Consider the following 23,953-nt stretch of genomic DNA (forward strand, 5'->3'; position numbering starts at 1 on the left):
GTCCTTGCTGATGACAGTCAAAACAGATGTTGGGGTCATATCGCCAGTGTCCACCTCCACCGTATTCACGTTCTCGTCCCCGACCTCAGCCACATCCTTGTCCGCCAGCCACAGGTTGAACACCCCTGTACATGGTCAAGGCTGCTGTGTGTAGGTCCTCGTTGACTTTGTCTGTCTTTCTCCTCTGTTGATAGTGGTCTCAGCATGTACAGCGTGTTGTCTGAGATCATTTAATCAAGCTTTGTCCCTTATTGCCAGATGTGTTCTCACCCAGCTGTGGGAGTTCTTCTCTCTGCTGTGACACAGTCCTGGTCTGTAAAGCATCAGGTTTAGATGTGGTTGAATCAGGGGATGAGGATGATGTTGGTGGAGGTGATGAAGTTTCTGTTAGACGTCTGGAGGATCCTTCCTGTTCCCAGATCCCCACCAGGCTCATGTGGCAGTGGAGGTGCGGTCGGAGGGCAGGAGTTGAGGTCACGATCCACCTTGACATATTGACTCAACAGAAGGACAAGGTGTATTAGTTTTTTTTCCGTAAGGAATGTCATGTACTTTTGTGTTTGTTTCTTTTCCCTACTGCTTCCTCTATCCACACTTTCATTGCTTTTTTGTTCTTTTCAATCTCCAAAGAAGTATACAACGTGCTAGTGTGTCCAGATTGTTTTTTGTCCTTTTTTCGTGTTTGTGCTCTTAATCTTCTCCTTCTTTCCCTCTCCTCTGCTTCTTTTCTCCACATGCTATATGCCTTCCAGTCTGCTTTAAACTGTTCATGCTTCTCTGGTTTACGTTTGGACAACGCTGCATGCTGCTCTGCACTTTTTTTTTCCTTTTGCCTCCAAACATGTCTTCAATTGATCCAATTGTCTCAGGCTAAAGCTGCCATTTCCTGGAAACCCCAAATCAACCCATTGTTTGAACTGATTCATGCTTCCAGGATTTTTCTCCATCATCAGTTTTATTATTGGTGGGAGGATTTTGGGAGTTGGCTCCACTTTGGACTTCACCTTACCTCACCTTACTCTGACTTTTACCCATCCTTTATCTCTGATTATTTTGTCTCTTGTATTCACAGAATAAACTGCTCCACTTTTTCAAGCAGATACACCAGAAATCCTCAAATACTACAATAATAACCAAGACACGTCTGTCTGCAAGTGCTTATGCGAGATATACCGGTTTGATTCCCTGATTAACTCTGCAAACTTTCACAAGCAACATCAAAACACTTCTCACCGTGTGTGATTCTTTCCCCTTAAATCCTTCGGGATTGGAGCGATGACCGGGCTCCGTCTGAGGACAGCTTCTCACCCACAGGGAGGAATCTTTCTTTGCAGCTGGCTTTTCTGTCTTTCCAACAGAGTCCAGATCACACGTCCAATCTCATCCTCGTCACCAAGTTTGTGGTGGAAAAATACTTTACTCCTTATGAGAAGTGAAATAGAATTCTTTAGACAGTTATTGTCTTTTGATGCTTTATTATAAGATAAGGTTTACAGAGTAATCAATTTCTGCAGAAAGGACAGAGCTCACGCAGCATCAAATGCTACAGAGGAGCTGATCAAGAGGAGCTGCTCATCTCTGGATCAGCAGCTCCTCCATCCTGCACAACACACAAAGAAACACACTCAACATTAGCCACAGGTGCTAGGCAAGTCAAACATCTTACAACATTTCCACATGCAGCAGGGGGCGTACCTGGGCTCCACACTGGCCATGGCCTCATCCAAGCTGGAGTCCCACTCAGCCAGATGCAGCTACCTGCTAAACACACACAGACAAATACATGTTTAAATGTAGAAACACTGAGCAATGTTGACTTATGTGCTTTCTCTTACCCTCTGGTGATTCCCTAGAGCAGCTCATCCTTCCTGCAGAGAAGGCACATGCACACACACACTTTTGATATTAAAACTAGAATTTTCAACATTCAGCAACACTTCAAGGTGCAGCTGAGGGCCCACACTGGCCATGGCCTCATCCACACTGCTGAACACGCACCCTATACCCAACCCAGGGCCATCCACACCAAGTTACCCACAATTAAGCCTGACAACAGGACCCCCAACTCAACCCATGCTGCCAACACTATCTGCTGATAGGCTTCCACATATACACAGTTGTGTCCAGATCTCAACTGCATATATGCTTCCACTTACAGACAACACCGACACAACGGCCCAGCAAAAGCAAACGCGCGCTCCAAAACTACGGATGCCCGAGTTTCTTCCACACACTGAATCCATCCACAACTAAGCCTTGCCAACACTTGGCCAGTCCCAAACTCCAAAGCGGCTATACTGGTTACAAAGTAGTGCTGCACAATTAATCTAATCGCAATCGCGATGTCACGCTGTGCGATTACGTAAGCGCATAAAAGACTGCGATTTGCGATTTAATGTCATGTTCAATGTAAACCAATGTGGAGTAATTGACGGCACATCCACACGCTGTGGGCAGCCGCAGGTATGGTCACGTGACTACCCGGCTTTCAGCAAACAGTAGTGAACGACATGGACGCTGAGGAGGAACATGAGGGACAAGCAGAGCTGGTAGGGAAAAAAAATGCTACTTCTGTTGTATGGCGATACTTTGGATTCAGGTATCACGACCCTGAACAGCAAGAAGTGCTGTGTAAAACCTGCAAAGCTAAAGTCGCTACGTCTCCAGGTAATACGACCAATCTCTATCAACATTTGAGACAACAGAAAAATTCGATGAACGCATGCAAATAAAAGCCCAACCAAGTAACGTGAAAGATAAAACTGAAAACCGCCTGAAAGAACCACAACGTACTATCACGGATACATTTTGAAAATATCTTTATTTTCAAACTTTTTTTTATTTTTTGATATTAAGTTATTTGGAACAAACAGTCTGTAATCTTCAGGTTTTGTATTTTTGTGTGTGTCGTGTATGTTTTGAGTTGAGAAATACACAAACTATCATTATTCTGTGTTGTCCCTGATATTCAAGCAAGTGGACTCATGACACCATTCATTTAGAATATCGTAATCGCAATATTGTCCACAATAATCGCAATCGCACATTTTCATCAAATCGTGCAGCACTATTACAAAGCCCATCTCAACCGAGCTAAAGACACAAGCCTGCACTTCAACACTCAGATCTCTCTCACACATACATAAGTGTATGCTTAAGTTCTAGCTCCACCAGGCCTGAATCGTCTGAATATATATATATTTATATATATGTAAATAGTTATATAGTTATCTTTTTGCACTACCCACATTCAGACTGACCCATTGCACCATTAGTAACTGGGGAAAATAAATAAATAAATAAATAAAATGAAATAAAATTGTTGTTCCGTTGGTTGTGTGTTGTTGTTTTGTTGTTGTACTGCATGAGAGCAAGAAAAACCGGAGTCAAATTCCTTGTTTGTATGTACAAACTTGGCCAACAAATCTGATTCTGATTCTGAATCGACTCTCTGCTCTCAGCCACAGCTTTCACTGTACACCAGAACGTACAATAACAAATAACCCGTTAAACATGAACACACAGGCTTCTTCTGTCTACAGGTAACGAGTTCAGTTCGCTCCACTAACCAGAAAAAGAGCCAGCGTCACCCCTCACCTGTCACATGGGTTTGTTTAGCGCATGGGCAACAGGTACGACTGATTTTTGGCGTGGCTCAAACTGGACTCTGATTGGACGGGACTAATGGGTGAAGTGGTAGGAGGGACCTGCGGTGACTGCCCTCATAAAGCAGCAGCAACGTCTGAATGGGGGTCCAACACAGAACAGGTGTTTGGAATGAGCACAGATTACCAGGGGTTCACTTTCAGTCTGACTCCATGGCTTTATGCATTAAAGACTTCAATCAGAATCAGTTTTATTGACCAGATTTATGCATACACACAAGGAATCTGACTTTGGTTTTCCTTTGCTCTCAGGCACTACAGAACAATAACACAACTACTTTTTTTCCACAAATACCAAAAGTGCAGTGGGTCAGTCTGAATCTGGATAATGCAAACTACATACATATGTACATACAATATACAATATATATGTGTGTGTCATTTAAGGTATGTTCAAACAAAGTCAACCAGTGAATCTGCTGTTAATTGTCTTCCAACATGGTCATTATAACCATGTTACAATATGAAGTAGTATCAACAGTTTACCAAAAGCTTCCTACTTAAAGTTCCTTCAAAGGTGTGTGTCACCTGTGGCCTTCCCATCACAACTACTCAGCAAAATCTCCAGGTATGTTTTTGTTCCACACATACACACAGAGTGAGCTCTCAGTAGGAAGAGCTCACTTGATTTTACTTTTATTAGTCAGTCACTGAACTGTGGAACAAGCTACATGAAGATGTCTTTCTTCTGATGATCACTCTAGAACTTTCTACTTAGCGACTCTGTGTGGTGCTGCAGTGGGTGATATCTGACACAGAGTTCTAAATTAAAATCTCTTACAGTTACAGCAGGACCGTTGAGGATGTAAGAGCTAAACTGGCTTAAACACAGATGAACCATAGAGCATACAAATGATGTGCTAACTTACACCACAGGTACAGTGAGACACCACCAGGTATTGCTGAACGGACTCTTTCTCCACAGAGGCTGAGAGCGGTGGACGTAGCTGAGGGAGATCACCACTGGAAAATAAGGTCAGCAACAAGAGAATGTGAACAACAATGTGAACAACAGAAGAAAGGGATTGGTTTGAATCATATAAAAAGACACGAGTAAGCTTGACCACAGCTTACAGTACAGTATTCAATATGACAGAGAGAGTTTCTACCTGTGTGTAAGACGAGGAACCCTGCCATGACCTTCTGAGTCAGCAGCAGGCCATTAGACAGCTCACTGAACCACTGAGGAGCCTCGTCTGAAGAGCTGCAGTCACACAGGAAAACTGTTACTTCATTCATCAGCTCATCGATTCTAGTGTGTCTGTTCTCACAGCTGGTACAGCTGGTGTACTTAGGACAGTGGGACAGAGACAGTGCTTCTCTTTACCTGGCTGTGAGTATGTGGCAGGTGATGGTGGTGTTGTCAGCTAAGGTGTTGTTGCCTCTGCTTAGGCAGACCTCCTGCAGCGTAAACCCAAAGGCCAACAGGTAGGCACACACTGTCAGAGCAAACTTCAACAGGAAACAGCCAAGGAAGTAGTTCTGGGTCTGGTCAAAGAGGAGTAACAGTTTAAAGGAGATTAAAAAGCACACAGAAGTACATGTATACATAACTAGTCATTCATGTTTGATCAATGGCCCCAAGTGTAGATGCAGTAAATACACAAGGTGCAGAAAGAGCAGCTGTTTGTTGTCTGTGGTATTTATCATTATCATTACTGCTTTTATGAAAGATTTCTCCTGGAATATTTTTCTAGAGACTTCATTTGACTGGAAGAAGTTTCCACTATATCACTACACAGTATGTACACTAAATGCTACTAATTAACATTATATAAATGTTTGTCTAAGCTTTAGCAGTAATAATCCAGTAAGTGAGGCTTCTAGGTTGAGTAGATTTGGAAGATCTGAGAGGCAGGATCCCACCTTTCTTGGAATGAAATCTAGGTTCTTCCCTGTGGCAACTGCCATGACTGAACTGTCTGGAGGCTTCCCCAGAAGTGACACACTGAGAACACAAATGGACCATTACTATAATGTATAAACACAGTGAAATAACACAGTGTTTTATTATGTGTGTACCTTAGAAGTGGGCAGCTGAAGCAGGACAGCCAGAGGATGTCAGTGGTGTTCATTGGAGGAGGAAGCTGAGCCAGACAGGCTAAGAACTACGGACAAACACCAGAAGCACTTCCTTCATTTATTTATTCAGAAATGTACATCACAATATTAATTAGGTCTTTAGTCTTTTAGCCTGTTAGCAATGATACACACAGAGAAATGTATTTGTACATATAAATCCATATAAATCCACATGCTCTGAGTTTGTGAAGTGCTCTCTCACCTGGATGATGACCAGACTGAGCTGACACTGCAGCAGGAAGAGGAAGCATTTGCGGATGCCATAGGTCGTGTGTCGCGCCTGGAAAAGATTCACCCAAAAAGCAAATGAATTCATATAGAAGTGTCTCGTTCTGACTTAGTGTATCTGTGTGTGTGTGTGTGTCCAACCTGCTCTATGAGCTTGACCATGCTGACGCTCTCTCCTTGGTGGAAGGTGACAGAGCAGCCCAGACTGTTGAGCTGTCCTGAGAGCCTCAGAGGAGACAGACCCTCAGCGTCTCCGTTGAAGCCTCCTCCGGTGGCATAGCCAAACGTCTCCCACAAACACTGAGACGGGTACAGAGGGTCCAGAGCGATGCTGTGGAGAGAGGACGATGAAAAATTATGTGGACTGAGAATGAGAAGTAGTTTGTTACATAATTATTGTATAATCAGTCAAAACAATGTTGCCGGACTATGGCAAGCTGTTAAAGGGTCAGTACACACAAACTAGAAAATATTTTCCCATTTACCTCTAGTAGTGAGGTATCTGTCTCCAGCTAGTACAATGGAGGTGAAAGGAATTGCATTTGTACTGGACAATAAGTTTTGGGATGGAAGTAGAAATCTCAGTGACAGGTATCCCTGAACCCTGACAAACAAGACTACAACTCTCTGCATGGCTAGATAGTATTACTATGAGTTTTCATTTTTTTAATAGCAGAAATATTGCTTCAGAATTTTTACTGGTTTTAATTGTGATAAAAATGAAAATCAACTATTTTCAACCAAGCCCTAGTCTCATTAACATTCATTTTCAAATTTGAAAAAACAGGATGTGCTTCATTAATGAGTGTATACCTGATGTCACTCTGTAGGAACAGGCGGCTGATGCGGAAATTGGCGGAGCTTCCCAGACAGCATGTAACCTCCCTGTTCTCCTGCATGATCTTCATCATCTCACACATGGCTGTGAAGAGAACTCCACTGTAAGTAAATGTCTACAGTACTCTAAAGCAAACACTGAGTATATCGAAGACACAGATCTTTCATTCTTTCCTTGAAATAAGCCTCGTTGGTTATTAATCATCGCTTTTCCTTATTAGAATCTGTTTCACCCTTGAGGGGCAGAGGAAGACAATGGAGTCAGAGGACATCTTTAAAAAGTAAGATGAAAAAGTTTTCCAAAAAAGTGGAATTACCCATAAGCAGAGTGACTCATTCTATAAAACACATAAAGAATACTCACTGTCATGGGTGCAGTCAGTGAAGAGTGGCACCAAAAGAGGCACATTATCAATGTTCTTCAGATGAGGACGGACCTGGTGGATCCCACGAGGTAGCTTGGCCTGACAAAGGGCAGGGAGAGAAAATGATTCAGACTAATGTAAAATAATTTCAAAACAAAGCACAATTTCCTGCTGGTTACCAAAGCATAAGACAGAGGAATCTGTCTGTATTATACAGCTGCATGAAAAACAGATACTGATATTTCTCCATTGTAGCTTGAGTGGTTTTAATAAAAGGTATTGTTACCCTGTTGCAGTTCACCCAGTGTGGACTAGAAAAAACAATGTGCTGTCAGCAGAGACACAGAGAGACATCAGATTAAGGAGTCCATTTATTGTCCAAATGAAAGAGTACTATACCTTGATCACTTCATCCAACATAAACTAGATACTATCAAATGTTTATTGGAGCTTGTGTGTGTTCACCTTGCTGCGGAGCTCATCCTCCATAGAAAAGTAAACAAAGCGGATGCAAGCTGTGACCAGGGCATCGATAAGCCGGACTGTGTCCAGCCTCGCCTGGAACTGAGACGACACCATTCCCATGAAGATCTGCCCACTCAGGGCCTGGACGCAGTCCTCACGCTCCACCCCCTCACCTATACCCTCTGCACACATGACAAGGGAAGACGATCAAAGCAAAAGAGACAGGAAAATGAGTTGTGTTATTACTGTTTTATTACTTGAATTAATCCGTCCCTCCGTCACTAACTCTTACCATCTGAGCTCCAGCTGTTCCTACAGGAGTTGTATTTGGTGGAGGGCAGCTCCACTCCAGAGAAGAGGCTGGGACCGGGGGCCAGTTCTACACACTTCCCATTGAGTTGGCTTGACAGTGACACTTGCATGGGTTTGTAGGCAAAGGCTGAGCAGTAACCTGACAGACAGGCCCGCTGGTAGAAGTCCAGGACCTTCTTTCTGTAACACAAGAGCAGAGTGTAGAAATAAACACTCAGGTGGCAGCTTCTATTATTTTGTCCACCCTATTGATATCAGTGAGGGCAGGTTAAATAACAGAAACACCTCTGTATATACTGTACAGTTCAACAGCATCACAAACTGCAGCCTCCAAAATGATCAGAACGTTGAAGCAACGTCTCTAAAACAGTTTGAAGAAAACCTGAACATGATGAGCTTCATGGATAATAAAGTGGCAGCTGAGTGTAGATATGGATGATATCACCTGTGCTGTGCTTATGAAACTTTGATACTTGTGTCTGACTCAAGATTTACAGCCACAGAAGAGCGATCAGTGTGACGGCACCTGTCTGAGCCCGACAGGGGGTAGATATCAGTTCCATCCCAGAAGTCAGTGCAGGCTTCCAGGATGAGGTCAGCCGAGCCATGTGACAGCATCTGGATGTTATCTACAACAGAGAGGTTAGAGAAAGACAGTGAGAATAACATTAGCAGACATGAAAATACACAAACACGTTTTTTTTTTTTAACTTGCTCATCTATTTGGTGAAGAGACAGACAAAGGACAAGTAACAGCAAAATGCACCAAGTACATATAAGAAAAAAATCAGCTCTTTTCATTAAAAACTGTAAAATAAAAGAAAACAGAGCAGTAGAACGACACAGGTTGACTGAAGTGTGTATAGACTTACTGGAGGAGGAGTCTCGTACGAACAGAGAGATGAGGTGGGACATGGGAGGCTGGCGTTTGGTGAAGTAATGAAGGTGGCGGGAGGTTAACTCCTTGGTTTTCTCTCCAGATGGCAGCTGGTACAGAGCCAAGTGGTTCTCCTGTTTGAACAGCTCCCTTGCACCGGGAGTGAATCCTGACACACAAACAGACACAGAAAGGAAAAGATGAGGGTAATAGATAATAAGACATGATCTAATTTGGTTCTGAAAACTTCTCTTTCTTCCCACAAACAGCACATCATCTGATACTGATGATCAGTTTAAATGATGTTTCACACCAACCCGGAGCCTCTGCCTACAGTGAAACACCTCAACATTGGGAAATGGCTGAATGTCTTTACTGGCCAACAACAACTCTGCACATCACTGCCATCATCTGGTGAGGAGTGGGACAGACGCTGAGTCTCAGCTGTTTAAACCTATGATTGTGATTGCTACAACCTGCTGCTTACAGCCACTGCTGACGGGAGCTCCACAGGGGACTGTCCTGTCCCCTTTACCCTGTCCCTGACTTCAGGTACGGAATTCTGACCTGCCACCTACAGAAGCTCTCAGATCTCTGCAGCTGCTGGATGCATCAGGGGGGAGGATGTGTCACCAGAGGGCGGTGGCTGGTTTTGTGGACTGGTGTGAGCTGAACCACCTGCAGCTCAGCATCAGCAAAACAAAGCAGCTGGTGGAGGACTTCAGGAGACCCAGGACTCCTGCTACTCCTCTTTTCATTAGGGGACAGATGGTGGAGGTGGTACACGAGAACAAATACCTGGGTGTCCACTTGGACAGCAAACTGGATTTGAGCAGGAACTCGCAGCTCGCTATAGGAAGGGCCCTTCAGGGCCATTTTTTAATTATGGTTGACTTGCAGTTCAGCCAGGTGCAGTACTCCCACTCCAGTCCATCAATCCAACATAGCAGCAACTTGCTTGTAGCCTTAATTTATCATGAAGACCATGTGAGAAATAGATCTTCTCACAGTGCTCGGAAATGTAATCTATGCAAGGACTTTATTCTGGGGTAAAATGTAATCTGGAGTTCATGCTGAGTGGGATGAAAGCCAGATCAGCTTTTACCTCTGAAGAAAAATCCTCTGAACCTCTGATCACTGTGTTCTCAAATGACCTAACAAAAAGCCAAACTATGAGACAAACTAGGTCATGGTATTAAAAGGTGGCTCTAAACCAACCAGATGTCAAAGCAGCACCATCATTCCAAGCTCACCTATGAGCCTGGAGAGCTCACAGAGTCCCCAGGGTACGTAGACAGGCAGTACAGAGCCGTGGCTCTCCTGCAGAGCCAGGTTGGACAGGTGGTCAGAGAAGCGGCAGAGCTGCTGGGTGACGCTGGCGTTGCAGAGGTTCAGCATGATGTTGAGGCCCAGTGGCTTGAGGGAGGGCAGGTGGCACTGCCAGGAGAGATGATCAAACTGGATGCTGGTTGGGTTCTGCTGGTCCTGTGACAGGCTCAGCATCTCCAGGTGGTAGTCACACACAAAGTCCTCTGCCTCTGCCTCTGGGCAGCCCATTGCAAAGTCCTGGAGACAAATAAGGGGCAGAAATGAAAAGACCAACCCATCACAACATAGCAGGAATATTAAAGTTACATCAGCTTACTGAATCAATAGCATGTTTCCTATTTTCACAACGGCTGGTACAGTTTCAGGTCTAAGCTTTACCTGGGCCTGGTCGTCCTCGCCTCCCTCAGTGTCGTGGCTGAAGCTCACGTTGGATCCAGAGTGGTGTTTGGTGCGACTGTGTGCAGGCTGGCAGGAACGCCGAAGCCGGGCCGTGTCAGATGAGCGAATGCTGTCGTGTGAGGTCTCGCTCGGCTCGGGCCCCTCCCCCAGCTGGGTGGAGGACTCTGCCGGTAGACAGAGCAGAGCCTGCCCCTCCTGGGCCTGTACAGCAGTCACAGTTAGTCAGGAGTGGATACAACACTGTGCCTTATCAGGTGGTGAATTGGGGCTGCTGGTGAGGCTAAAAGGTGCCAGAGAAAACACAAACACACAACTCATCCCTGTCGTCATCCGTCTCCATTCGGCAGTAGGAGTTGACGGACAGGTCGTCTCTGAGATCATCCTGGCTGTTGTGAGGTGGTTCGACCCGTCCGCTGAAGAACAGCACGGTCTCTGGACTGGGGTTAGGCCACGACAGGATACCCTGTTTGTCCACACAACACAGCACCTACACATACACACACAATATCTGCAAATTAGACACATACTGTCCACTCAGCAACAAGTCTATAAAATGGTTTCCATGTCTATGGGCATAATGAGGGTTTCTGGCTTTTTATGGCCCAAATGTTGCCGTGGGCTACACCAGTCAATGGTAGAGTGTGTAAAAGGCTGGAAGTGTAGCACAGTGTCTGAGACTCTCCCTTTAAGACGCCAACCAGGTGTCTCCACACACAACGTAGCATCTCCTGCATAAATGAGTGCATATACACACTCAGATATATATAGTAAGCAAGAGAGCCTCTTAATACAATATACTAGAGAGGATAAACATGTCTGAATAAATAAATGCATAAAATTCATACCTATTAGTCATAAGTCATTGGTCATAAATAAAGTGACAATAATTAAAATGTAAAAAAAAATAGCTTGAAGTAATAAGGAAGAAGCTGAATTTATAGCTCTGCCTAAAAAGCCCAAACCAGCTCTAAAACAGATAAATGTCTGTATGCTTCCACCTACAGACGACACTGACACAAACAAAGACTCTAAACTTACACTGACCTCAATGCTTTTCACACACACTGAATCCATCCACAACTGAGCCCTGACAATACTCAGCCAGACCCAAACTCCAATGCACCTGGATACAGAACAAAGCCCATCTAAACTGAGCTGAAGACAGGCCTGCACTTCCAACACTCACCCTAGCTCTCTCTCTCTCTCTCACACACACACACACACACACACAGAAATGAATGCTTGCATGTGTAGAAACACTAAACAATGTTAACCAACATGCAACGTCTCACCTGGTCTCTCATGACCCTCCAAATAAGCTCTGCCATCTTTCATCATTTTTATCCACTTACCACAAAGAGCTCTGACAACACACGAACAATTGCAGTGTGTCCCTCACTCCCACACGATGGCGCTCTTTCCTCACCAGCAGCACCTTCACTGGCTCCACCTCACATACACCTACAACACACACTCACTCACTAAAATTAGTGCATGTATAAGTGTAGAAACACTACAATGTGGCTCTTGCTCACCTGGTCTCAAATGGTCCTCTCACTCAGCTCCTCCCTCCTGCTGAAAAACACAAAGACATTGGTTTTGGATACTAATCAAGTCAGTCCTTGAACTTGTAATATTTTGCTTGACTTCCAGCTGCAGCAGGGGCCTTACCTGAGCTCCACATTGCCCATGGCCTCAAAGTTGGATGGCCACTCAGCCACAAGCAGCTGCACACAGAAAGAAAGAAGGAGACATTAATGCATGCATAAGTTTTACTCTCCATCAAGCAGCAACTATGTCTCACACACACTAAACCCACACTGACCCCAGTGCCATCCATATAGTGACAAATAGCCACAACTAAGCCTGACAACACTAAACTACACAACAGAGCCTGTGCTTCCAACACTACCTGCTGATGGGCTTCCACACATATACAGCTGTGTCCGGATCCCAACTGCATAATGTGCTTCCACATACCAACACTGGTGCAACAGCCTGGAAATAGCAAACATACACTCTAAACTAGGGGTGTGCCATCTCAGTCACCTCACGATTCGATTACGATTCACAGTGCTACGATTCGATTATTCCCCGATTATCGATGCATCTCGATTAATCTTTTTTTCCCCACATAGAATGTTTCTTTTCTCAGTTACTTGTAAAATAATGTATATTTTTACATATCGATTCATTGAAGTAAAACACGTTTATCTCTCTAAAAACAATAATAATAATACTAAAAATATATATTATGTGGCTGTACTGACATGATTCTTATTTGATTATTTTATTATGAACATGTACATGAAAAAAATATCTGTTAAAAAAAGAAAAGAAAAAATAGGGAAAGGAAATTGACAATATTTCCACTTCTATTACAATCTGATATCTTGATTTACATGTCCAGAAAGTAATCCTTTTAAATCTTATTGTATGTGCATGTCAGTCAGATTGTTTCTTATAAGGATTTTGGACACTATCCGGTCACTGCACGTATTCTTACGTTTCCAGTCAACAGTGTTGACAGAATATGCAACACTCGACGCTAACCCCTCAGTACAGAGCCGAGCAGTTCGCGTCGAGTTTCGCAGTTTTTTCGCCGACGAACACAGAGCCGTAGGCAGCCGCTTCGCCATGCTTGAATTGTTTTGAAGGGGGCGGGCTTAGTCTGTGGAAGGGGCTTGTTGTGCCACCCAGATTTGCTTCCCTCCGTGCAGTTTTCCCCTGACACACGTTCCTCTTCCACACGAAAACAGCATTGCACTCAAATTATGTCAAATTCCGCGATATTCCGCGTTAAAAATAGATTCAGATTTAATAGATTAATAGGTTTTAATCCAATTCCGCGATTCAGTGATCGCGGAAATCACAGGGCCCTATAATATGTCCGGGGGGCACGCGCTACTTTTTTTTCGTTCCGACCGCTGCATTTTCCTTCCGTTATTAAAAGAATCGATTTTTGAACATTTATGAATCGATTCTGAATCGTCAAGTGTCGCGTCACGATTAATCTATAAATCGGGCACACCCCTACTCTAAACCTAGTTGGACCCCAGTGCCCCCCCAACTAATCTAAGTCCCATCTAAAGTGCATTAAAGACAAAAGCAGGCACTTCCTTCTTTCTGATTTTAATACAAACATTCTCTCACTCAGACATGGATGCATGCATACTGGTAGAAACACTGCACAATGTGGCCTTCATGCACCTGGTCTCAAAGGGTCCTCTGGATCAGCTCTGCCCACCTGCAGCAAAAGCCTCAAAAGACTCATCTAAGTTGGAGTCCCACTCAGCCAGATGCAGCTACCTGCTGAACACAAAGGAACAACAACAAAAAAAACAACAATAAAAAAACAATAAAAAAAATGATGTGTGCCTCCAATAGTGGAGGCACACATAATGGTTGATTCCCAGCTTTAGTTTTTGGCAGTGGACCCACACAATCAGTGAGGACTTTATCAAACGGCTCACCTGTCACTGGAATGGGATGCAAGGGAGCAGGGGGATCACCTGGTTTGGTTTGCCAACAACCTGGTATACATGGCAGGAACAACAATAGTTAACAACATCAGACTTGAGTCCTGGCCAAAAGAAATGTTTAAGGACTCTGTGATAAATTTTTGTAATGCCCATGTGTCCTGACCAAGAGTGGTCATGAGCTAAAGAGAGTACCTGTGTGTGGTAGACTGTAGGGACAACAACCTGTAAGGTCACCCTAACCCTAACCCTGTGTCAGGATTTTTACTGGCTGCTGATCTTTTGGATCCCCACTTAATGAAACAAAGCCCTCAGAAATTAAAGGCTTAAAACAGGGGTCAGGCTTGTTGTCCTCAACTGCTGTCTGGACGTGGACGTCCGACAGCCTCATGCTGTTGGAGATTAGAGGGTTGTTTATGCTTTAGTGATAGGCAATCAGCTATCAAGTGAGCTTTTTTCTGACAGTAGAAGCACTCAGGATGTACACGGGGAGGTGACCATGGACCCCTAGCCTTTTCAACCTTTTCAACAGGAGGGTGACCAGAACTAGACCCCACTGGGCGTGACATAGGAACTTTGTCTGGGACAGAAGATAAAAACACATTTTATCACCAGCTCATAAGCACGCAGTATGGATTCTTTAAGCACATTATAACACAAGCTATCTGTTAACGACAAGGAAGACACAACCTCCTGTGCCTTACCTATGAGCTTGCAATGAAGCAGGACAGGCCACATCTCCTCAGGCCACTTTAGTGCTGTAGCAATCCTCTCAAATGCTGTAAAACAGGAGTCAACCTCCGCCTCCCAAAATGTGGGCACCAAGGATATATTCCTACTCACATCAAAGCTTGGCTTTGTCAGGACCAGTGGAGATACAGAATTGTCAGACCCTTGTGAAATCTGTACAGAAGAAATTTTCATGGCCTCCAATTCAAGCTGGCGTAACTTAATCTCTTTTTCAGCCTCTATCTCCAACTTGCAAACTTGTAGTCTAAGGTCATAATCCGCTCTACGTACCCTCTCCTTTTCCTGTGCCTCCAGCTGGAGACGAGCGATTGTGACCTTGATCCTTGCATCTGAACTGGAGCCAGACGACCCTGGGGAAAAAGGGTCAAAGCGAGGAAAAGTGGCTGGAACAGCTTCACTCTCAATCCTAGCACCTCGGAGTGTATCATGTACAGCCTGTTCCCTTTTACCATCAGAAAGAGAGGAAACACTTGGACCAACAACTTCCTCCCCTAACTCAGCTGAAACAGGGTTAATAGGAACAAGCAGAACCTTCAACTCAGCAAGTTTTTCCACTATTGTGTTTTGAATTTGCTTTTTAAGACTAGTTTTCTGGACAGGGATGCCATAATGAGCTGTTATACAAAGCAAATCATCTTTACCACATGAATGAACTTTTTCAATGCAAGGATTATCAATGAAGTTCTGCAAGTCAAACATCCTTCTTACACAAATACCAAACTACAAGGACTCTTGAAAATTCTTTGGTTGGTTTGTATTGACCCTGGGAAAAAGTATCCCTGAGGAGACCCCACTTGTGTAAAAACCTTAGTTGGTGGAAGCTCGGGATTTCAGGTCTGTAACACAAGCAACCAAAGCAAATGAACAGAGTCAGTGTAGGTGGCATCATTACAGTTAGTTTATTTGAAAACATCAAAATGGAACAAAATGGAAAAAGTGGGGGAGATGTGGACCAGTGGTTGTGCCAAACAAAACCAAAAAAGTTCCAATAAAACCAGGCCTAGATTACTGACTACCTGAGAAAACAAAGGAAACAAAAGACCTGGCTGAGCTCGCTAAAAAGATAAAGAGAACAAAATACAGGGGGGTGGCACCAACCAATAACCCTAGTGTGTTTATACAACAATAATTCCTACATGCTGCTAAATGTACAGGGTCCCCCAAACTCACCTGTCCACAAACACCCACCACACTTACTCTACTGCCTGATGCCACCAGAGGAAAAAGGCAATCTGCACTGGAACACTGTGAAGCAGGGCAGGGGAGGAGAAAGAGGAAAAAAACACACACACAGGCCATCCAGGCACATAACAGCTGTATGTGTTGTGTATGCTCACACACTCAGACACACACAGAGAAATGAATGCATGCATATCTGCAGAAACACTGACCAACATGCTCTCTCTCACCTTGTTTCTCATGGTCCTCTGGATCAGCTCCTCCATCCTGCACAGGACAAACACACTCTACATCAGATCCAGGTACAAACAGTCAAACCTATTTGAAACATTCTGCTACACTTCCACATTCAGCAGGGGGCGTACCTGAGCTCCACCCTGGATATGGCCTCATCCAACTTGGATGTTGGAGCCCCACTCAGCCACATACACCTGGAAAGAGAGAGACATTAATGGATATGTGTAAAAACACTGAACATCTGTCACTCTGTCACATCTGGGTTTAAACTCAGCCTGGCGTCCACACACCACAGTCTAAAAGTCACAGTGCCAAACTCTAACATACATGTGGTCATACCAAACAAGTCAGACATATAAAGCCAACTATTACACACACATCTACTTATTTAATTCATGTCTAAAGTCAAAGTGGTACAGCTAATGGTTACCTATAAGTCTTACTATTGCATCCAACAGCTCACAGTTTAAACTCTTACACGATGGCACCCAGACACCACAGGCCAACAGCCAAAACATACAGCTCTCTAACATAGGTTTGGTCTGTTTAAACAAGAAAAGGACAGAGTTTTTAAAACTCTATCAAGTCTAAGTGGTGCATCTAACACCTCACAGTTTAAAGCCTGAGAATCTGACATCCACACAGCACAGCCTGCGCTGTTTCATCTACATATTAACTATTTGTCTAAAAATTTTCTGTTACCTACAACTGAAAATGTTACAATTACATTTACTCTCTGACAGTCCTCACAGATGACTCTAACCATTTAAACAAAGAATTAGCTAAAAGTCTTAAACCTAACATTGAAATGTTAACCTAAAGTGTGGAGCCAGTCAAGTTTAAACATGACACATTCTCCAAGGTCCATGCAGCCTTGAAATCAGTGTGTACATCACAAAGTAAGCACAACCAACAGACAACTGCCACTGGGTACAAATCAATCCTTTATTTGCAAACACACTGTCCGCAACACCAACAGGAGACAAAGCTCTATACAATTCTTCCTCTTCATGTCCCAGGACACACACCAACTGTCTCTGATCCAACACTTCCTGAATTAAAGACAGAAACAGAGACAGTGAGACACAAATGAACCCCTAAGTGTTTAAAAAAAAGAAAAAAAAAAAAAAAGACTGAGCGATGTTGAGCAACATGCTTGCTCTTACCTTGTCTCTCGTGGTCCTCTCCATCAGCTGCTCCATCCTGCACAAAGAAAGTAAACATGAGCCACAGGGAGAAAGAAAGTCTAACCTTGCATTTTGAAACATTTAGCAAAACCTCCAGATGCAGCAGGAGGCCTACCTGAGCTCCACTTTGACTGTGACCTCCTCCATGACCTTCATGCCAATCTTCATCAAGACAAACCTGCAGACCCACGCCACAATTGGAGCCCGACTCCACCAGAACCTGTTAAACACAGCCACACACAGACTCACACCTACAGGCCCAAGCACAGCACCTAAACACCGAGCCACACAGCTCCATCAACAATACACAACTATTGGCAGCTTCTACATCAAGAGCCAACTACATCTAACACACACACACACACACACACACTGACCCATGCGACCTCCACACATTGACAACTACCCACAGCCACATACACAACTACCCACAGCCACATACACAACACAGAGCTACACACTCATAGGCTTTCACATATACACAGTTGTGTCCAGATCACAACTGCATATATGCTTCCACCTACAGACGACACTGACACAAGCATAAACACTGTAAACCTACACCGACCTCAATGCTTTTCACACACACTGAATCCATCCACAACTGAGCCCTGACAATACTCAGCCAGACCCAAACTCCAATGCACCTGGATACAGAACAAAGCCCATCTAAACTGAGCTGAAGACAGGCCTGCACTTCCATCACTCACCCTAGCACTCTCTCTCTCTCTCTCTCTCTCTCACTCAGCTCCTCCCTCCTGTTGAAAAAATACAAAGACATTGGTTTTGGATACTAATCAAGTCAGTCCTTGAACTTGTAATATTTTGCTTGACTTCCAGCTGCAGCAGGGGCCTTACCTGAGCTCCACATTGCCCATGGCCTCAAAGTTGGATGGCCACTCAGCCACAAGCAGCTGCACACAGAAAGAAAGGAGGAGACATTAATGCATGCATAAGTTTTATTCTCCATCAAGCAGCAACTATGTCTCACACACACTAAACCCACACTGACCCCAGTGCCATCCATATAGTGACAAATACCCACAACTAAGCCTGACAACACTAAACTACACAACACAGCCTGTGCTTCCAACACTACCTGCTGATGGGCACACACGGTTGCTGGGGAGTGTACACAAATGAATCCTTCAGTGTAGAAACACTGAGCAGTATTGGCCAACATTCATCCTCATGACTCTCTGGATCAGCAGCTCCTCCATCCTGCACAACACACAAAGAAACACACTCAACATTAGCCACAGGTGCTAGGCAAGTCAAACTCTGGAAGTTAAAACATCTTACAACACTTCCACAGGCAGCAGGGGGCGTACCTGGGCTCCACACACAAATACATGTTTAAATGTAGAAACACTGAGCAATGTTGACTTATGTGCTTTATTTGGAAAGATATAGACATATCTGTGTGTGTGTGTGTGTATATATATATATATATATATATATATATATATATATATATATATATATATATATATATATATATGTATATTCTACGCACAATCTCGCTGAAAATACTTTGTTATTTGTAAATACTTTGTGTCCTTTTTTTTATGTTATTTTTATCCTTATTTTTATGGTAATTTATTTTTCTGTACCTTTCTACTGTGATCTCCTGAGCTGGTGCAACGTAATCTCGTTCCTAATACGTACCTGAACGTAGAAGGAATGACAATAAAGTTCTCTGACTCTGAATTCTCTTACCCTCTGATGATTCTCTAGAGCAGCTCATCCTTCCTGCAGAGAAGGCACATGCAAACACACAGGCTTTGGATATTTAACCTGGAATTTTCAACATTCAGCAACACTTCAAGGTGCAGCTGAGAGCCCACACTGGCCATGGCCTCATCCACACTGCTGAACAATTAAGCCTGGCAACAAGACATGCAACTCAACCCATGCTGCCAACACTATCTGCTAGTGATGGGTAGATGAGGCGTCATGACACATTGTCAAACTGTATTGATATTGTGTCGATCCTGTGTCACTGAATACTGACACCTGCTGGACCTTAAAAATCCCTACAGGCAACCTAGTTGACAGACTCAAATGACACTGATTTGATAACCTAGTATATACAATAATATAATTTAAGTCATTGTATTTTATATTGTATTTTTTCATATCTTCATTTAAATTTAAAATATCTTTGATATTTTTAGATACAGTCAATAAATAATGTGAACATGTATCATAACATGAAAATCTAAGTGAACGTGTTGTGAATGAGGATGCTTGTGGACTGGGATTTTCTTTTTATTAACAAATTTTTATTCAAAAAATAACGTTTTGAAATTCAGTCTGTTACACTTTTTTGATACAACTTCTCCAGCTGTAGAAAACACCCGCTCACACGGAACAGATGAGGATCCGATATGAGATCAAAATGGTCCCACACGGTGGAAACCTTTCTTTTGGCTTGAGGCTGCTCCATAATTGTTGATTAATTTGACAATGAACCGCAAAAGATCAGAGATTCTTTTGGCAGATGCATCCCGTTAACATATGCGCTTCTTTATAAACAGTTTGGCGCGTCAGTGTCAGTTCCTATATCAGTCATGTGACTTTCTTTAAACGACAAGCGCACCGACACGGGTTTTGCACTATGAGCTCGACGCATCGGTGTTGCCGGAGCCATCACTACTATCTGCCAATAGGCTTCCATATATACACAATTATGTCCAGACCACAACTGCATATATGCTTCCACCTACCGACAACACCGACGCAACAGCCCAGCAAAAGCAAACGCGCGCTCCAAACCTATGCAGGCCGAGTTTCTTCCACACACTGAATCCATCCACAACTAAGCCTTGCCAACACTTGGCCAGTCCCAAACTCCTAAGCGGCTATACTGGTTACAAAGCCCATCTCAACCGAGCTAAAGACGAGCCTGCACTTCAACACTCAGATCTCCCAAATGGTCTCGGCTGCTCCGCTGAATACCTTCGTTCGTCCTGCGGAAACACACACAAATAATCAAACATGTTAGCCTCTGGTCACAAATCAACTCAAGCTCTGCATTTTAAATGTTCTGCGTGGGCCTTACCTGGCCTCCACGTCCGCCATTTTTCCTCTGGACTGCTACGGACAGTGAACCTCCTGTCTCGGGCTCACGCCCAAGTTCCAGCTCCAGTGGAGCTGGAACTTGGGCTCCACTGGAGCCAAAGTGGAGCTGCTCCATTAGGCCTGAATCGTCTCTCTGCTCTCAGCCACAGCTTTCACTGTGCACCAGGAAGCACAATAACAAATAACCCGCTAAACATGAACACACAGGCTTCTTCTGTCTACAGGTAACGAGTTCAGTTCACTCCAATAGCCAGAAAAAGAGCTTCAACAAAACAGAATGTCACGGATGTATCCTGTATTCCACAGCAAAATCGAGCAAGTGTTACCCCAACGCCTTATAAGCTGCACAACATAAGATTCTGCCCTGCTATTGGCTGAGCCCTCTCCTCCCCGGTCACATGGGTTTGATTAGCGCATGGGCATCAGGTGCGACTGAGTTTTGGCGCGGCTCAAACTGGACTCTGATTGGACGGGACTAATGAGTGAAGTGGTAGGAGGGACCTGCGGTGACTGCCCTCATAAAGCAGCAGTAACGTCTGAATGGGGGTCCAACACAGAACAGGTGTTTGGAATGAGCACAGATTACCAGGGGTTCACTTTCAGTCTGACTCCATGGCTTTATGCATTAAAGACTTCAATCAGAATCAGTTTTATTGGCCAGATTTATGCATACACACAAAAACATATATATATAGATATAGATATAGATAGATATATAGATATATAGGTATATATAGATATAGATAGATATAGATATAGATGTTATATAAGGTATGTTCAAAAGCAAAGTCAACCAGTGAATCTTCTGTCAATTGTCTTCCAACATGGTCATTATAACCATGTTACAATATGAAGTAGTATCAACAGTTTACCAAAAGCTTCCTACTTAAATTTCCTTCAAAGGTGTGTGTCACCTGTGGCCTTCCCATCACAACTACTCAGCAAAATCTCCAGTTATGTTTTTGCTCCACACATACACACAGAGTGAGCTCTCAGTAGGAAGAGCTCACTTGATTTTACTTTTATTAGTGTTTAAGGTTCATGAGGCATGTCTTATTGTTTCAGTTCATGCACAGTAAAACTGTCAAATCCATTCAACAGTCCTCATTGGGAAATGTGTCTGCAAAAGAGTTAAGAAATATCAAAAGAGACAACACAACAGAGTTTATTTGGACTTTTACACACATAATAAAGACCTCAAAACAAATAAAGTCTCATTAAAAGACATCATACAATCACAATCTAAAGAAAAAATTAAGTAAACTTACAAAAAAACAGTACACAAAATACAAAAACAGTAAAAACTATACAATATGCTAATTTACATGATGTTGGAAGGGTGAAGAGTAGGACCCTGTGGGAGAGAGAAAAAACATGGACAAATGAAATGTTAGACCAGACCAGTCCACAACTAAACAGTAATTGTCACACTAAAGAATACAAAGTGATCATATGATCAGTGACGACATCAGACACATCATTAGCTGATATATGTGAAAATATGCATTTAGCTGTTTTTGTAGGACACAGACGTCCTTAGGTTGATAGCAAGCTGGGGGAAAATACAAAAACTCAAAACCTAAACATCAACATCATCATCATCATCATCATCATCATCATCATCATCATCATAAAGAGGAGGAATCCAATCAGTAAATAAATCAGTTGGGTTTTCAACATCTGACAGAAGACGAGTCTCAGCCAGAGAGGCCATCTGGTGTGTGATTGACCTATAGACCTTACAGTGAGACTTCTAATGCAGGGAATAATACAACATCCAATCAGACTGAACACGCTCGCACCAATAAGGATACCAGTGATTCCTTGCAGTAGCAATGAATGGGCATAAAATGACATCTGTAGCACGACGAGGTTCAAACCTCAGCTATGGCTTTCACCACCTCCAACTCCAAATGCGTGTCGGGCAGTCCCATTAAACTGCGGCACAACGTTTTCAGATATTTCTTGCAGAAAATCCTCTTCTGGTCCCGCTTTCTAGTGAAATTCGTGCAGAGATTTCTGTAGAAGAAAGGCCTTGTTTAGCCGTGGCTAAAATAATCTGTGAGGTTCCAAAGACATTTTGGTTTGCTTGTGAAAAATAAGATGAAAACAAATGGATGCCAATAATTATGTCCATCATATGTTTTATGTATGTAAATTTGATTTCACTATATGGAAGCATTTTTGTTGTTGTTCAATAACTCTGGACATTTTATTAAATATTCTGATTCTACAAAACCGCTTGATTTCCATTTATTTCTGAAGCTATTCTAAACTGTACTTAAAATTCAGCAGTGCCAATAACTTTGAGCAGGACTGTAAATAAAAGAACATATTTATTAACATGACATAATCAATACACAAACAAATTTGTCAAAAGTCCTGAACATTGACACTTTCAAAAATCACAAAATATACATTTCTTGTATCTTGTGAACAGCTATATCACAGTCCATCAGCCAACAGCCCACCATACAAATCAAGTGACAATTAACGAGGCATCAGCTCCGAGCCTATGCATGGTAATGTTATCAGGATGTTAGCATGGACTCTGCAGGCTGTACCAGAGGCACATGCTTTAACACACAGTGTGAAGTATCCATGCTGTGTAGTGAATAAAACAGTAGAACTATAGATAACAAGTACACTGATTAAGACAGAGCATTCACCTGGGTCTTCTTCATGCAGCATAGCACATATGTTTGTCATGATGTAAACCGATAAAGAAGAAAACAGGGCAAAGAAAAAATGAAATGAGAAATGTTCTCTTGCATTGTAATGTTTGTCTAACAACCATCTTCAGTAGTTTCAGCCACAAAGTGATCATAAGTACTTCAGTGCTGTAAAACCAGAAAATCTAATAGTACCTATTCACGTACAGCCCCACTTTAAAGGTGTGACTGTAGAGAGCGTTTGTAGCCGTGGAATAACTGAAGCAGGCGCACACACGCACACACGCACACACACACAAAAGCCAGCACACAGGCTAAACAGGGCTGAGGTCAGAAGTCCAAGTCTCCCCACCACAAACCGCACCAAAAAAAAAAAAAAAAAAAAAAAAAAAAAAAAAATACATGGAGTTAACCATTCACTTATATTGTCTGTAAATTTGAATGTTGCAACAAGCATTTGGATTTAGTTCCAAAACCTCCACACTACCAGAGATTCAATTCTGCTGGGGAAATGCTGAACCCTGGAATCACCCTGTAAAATATCAATGAAGAGTTTGTTTTTAGTTGTGAAATCCACAGAGGTTAGACCCTCCAAATCCCCAGCAAAAACAATAGAGAAAACAGTCCAGGCTGGACAGACCTCAGAACTTCAGCGTCCCCCAAATGCTTCATGGTTCATGGTGTCGATCACTTGATGGACTACAGGTTTGTTTAGAAACAGCTGTGAGTGATATGGAGAAAATCCACAGTGACAATTATTTCTTTTAGGGGGGAAATATTTTAAAACCTCAGGTAAACTTACGACA

General features: G+C 43.1%; 1 protein-coding gene across 1 annotated transcript; it reads right to left on the bottom strand.

Annotated features, from left to right (window-relative positions):
- Positions 1–1,835: 1,835 nt before the first annotated feature.
- LOC121175608 (transmembrane protein 94-like) lies at positions 1,836–20,590 on the bottom strand. The gene is made up of 20 exons (XM_041029417.1): positions 20,506–20,590; positions 15,059–15,138; positions 14,502–14,618; positions 10,867–11,022; positions 10,539–10,760; positions 10,085–10,397; positions 8,827–9,000; positions 8,481–8,583; positions 7,935–8,134; positions 7,643–7,824; positions 7,177–7,276; positions 6,789–6,897; positions 6,117–6,306; positions 5,950–6,027; positions 5,688–5,773; positions 5,532–5,613; positions 4,993–5,153; positions 4,775–4,869; positions 4,535–4,628; positions 1,836–1,868 (listed from the first exon to the last, which is right to left on the bottom strand). The coding sequence occupies exons 1-20, from the start codon at positions 20,588–20,590 to the stop codon at positions 1,850–1,852; spliced, it is 2,646 nt and encodes an 881-aa protein (XP_040885351.1). The 3' UTR covers positions 1,836–1,849.
- Between the last annotated feature and the right edge of the window lie 3,363 nt (positions 20,591–23,953).

The sequence above is a fragment of the Toxotes jaculatrix genome, chromosome 21, assembly GCF_017976425.1.
Source record: "Toxotes jaculatrix isolate fToxJac2 chromosome 21, fToxJac2.pri, whole genome shotgun sequence".
Classification (NCBI taxonomy): Eukaryota; Metazoa; Chordata; class Actinopteri; family Toxotidae; genus Toxotes; species Toxotes jaculatrix.

Excerpts from the sequence above, each read along its gene's own strand:
- LOC121175608 (XM_041029417.1), bottom strand. The coding sequence starts at position 20,590 with ATGGAGCAGCTCCACTTTGGCTCCAGTGGAGCCCAAGTTCCAGCTCCA. Across the intron at positions 7,825-7,934 it reads GAACAGCTGGAGCTCAGATG|AGGGTATAGGTGAGGGGGTG; the intron begins GTAAGAGTTAGT and ends TCATGTGTGCAG. Across the intron at positions 4,629-4,774 it reads GTTCCTCGTCTTACACACAG|TGGTGATCTCCCTCAGCTAC; the intron begins GTAGAAACTCTC and ends CTTATTTTCCAG.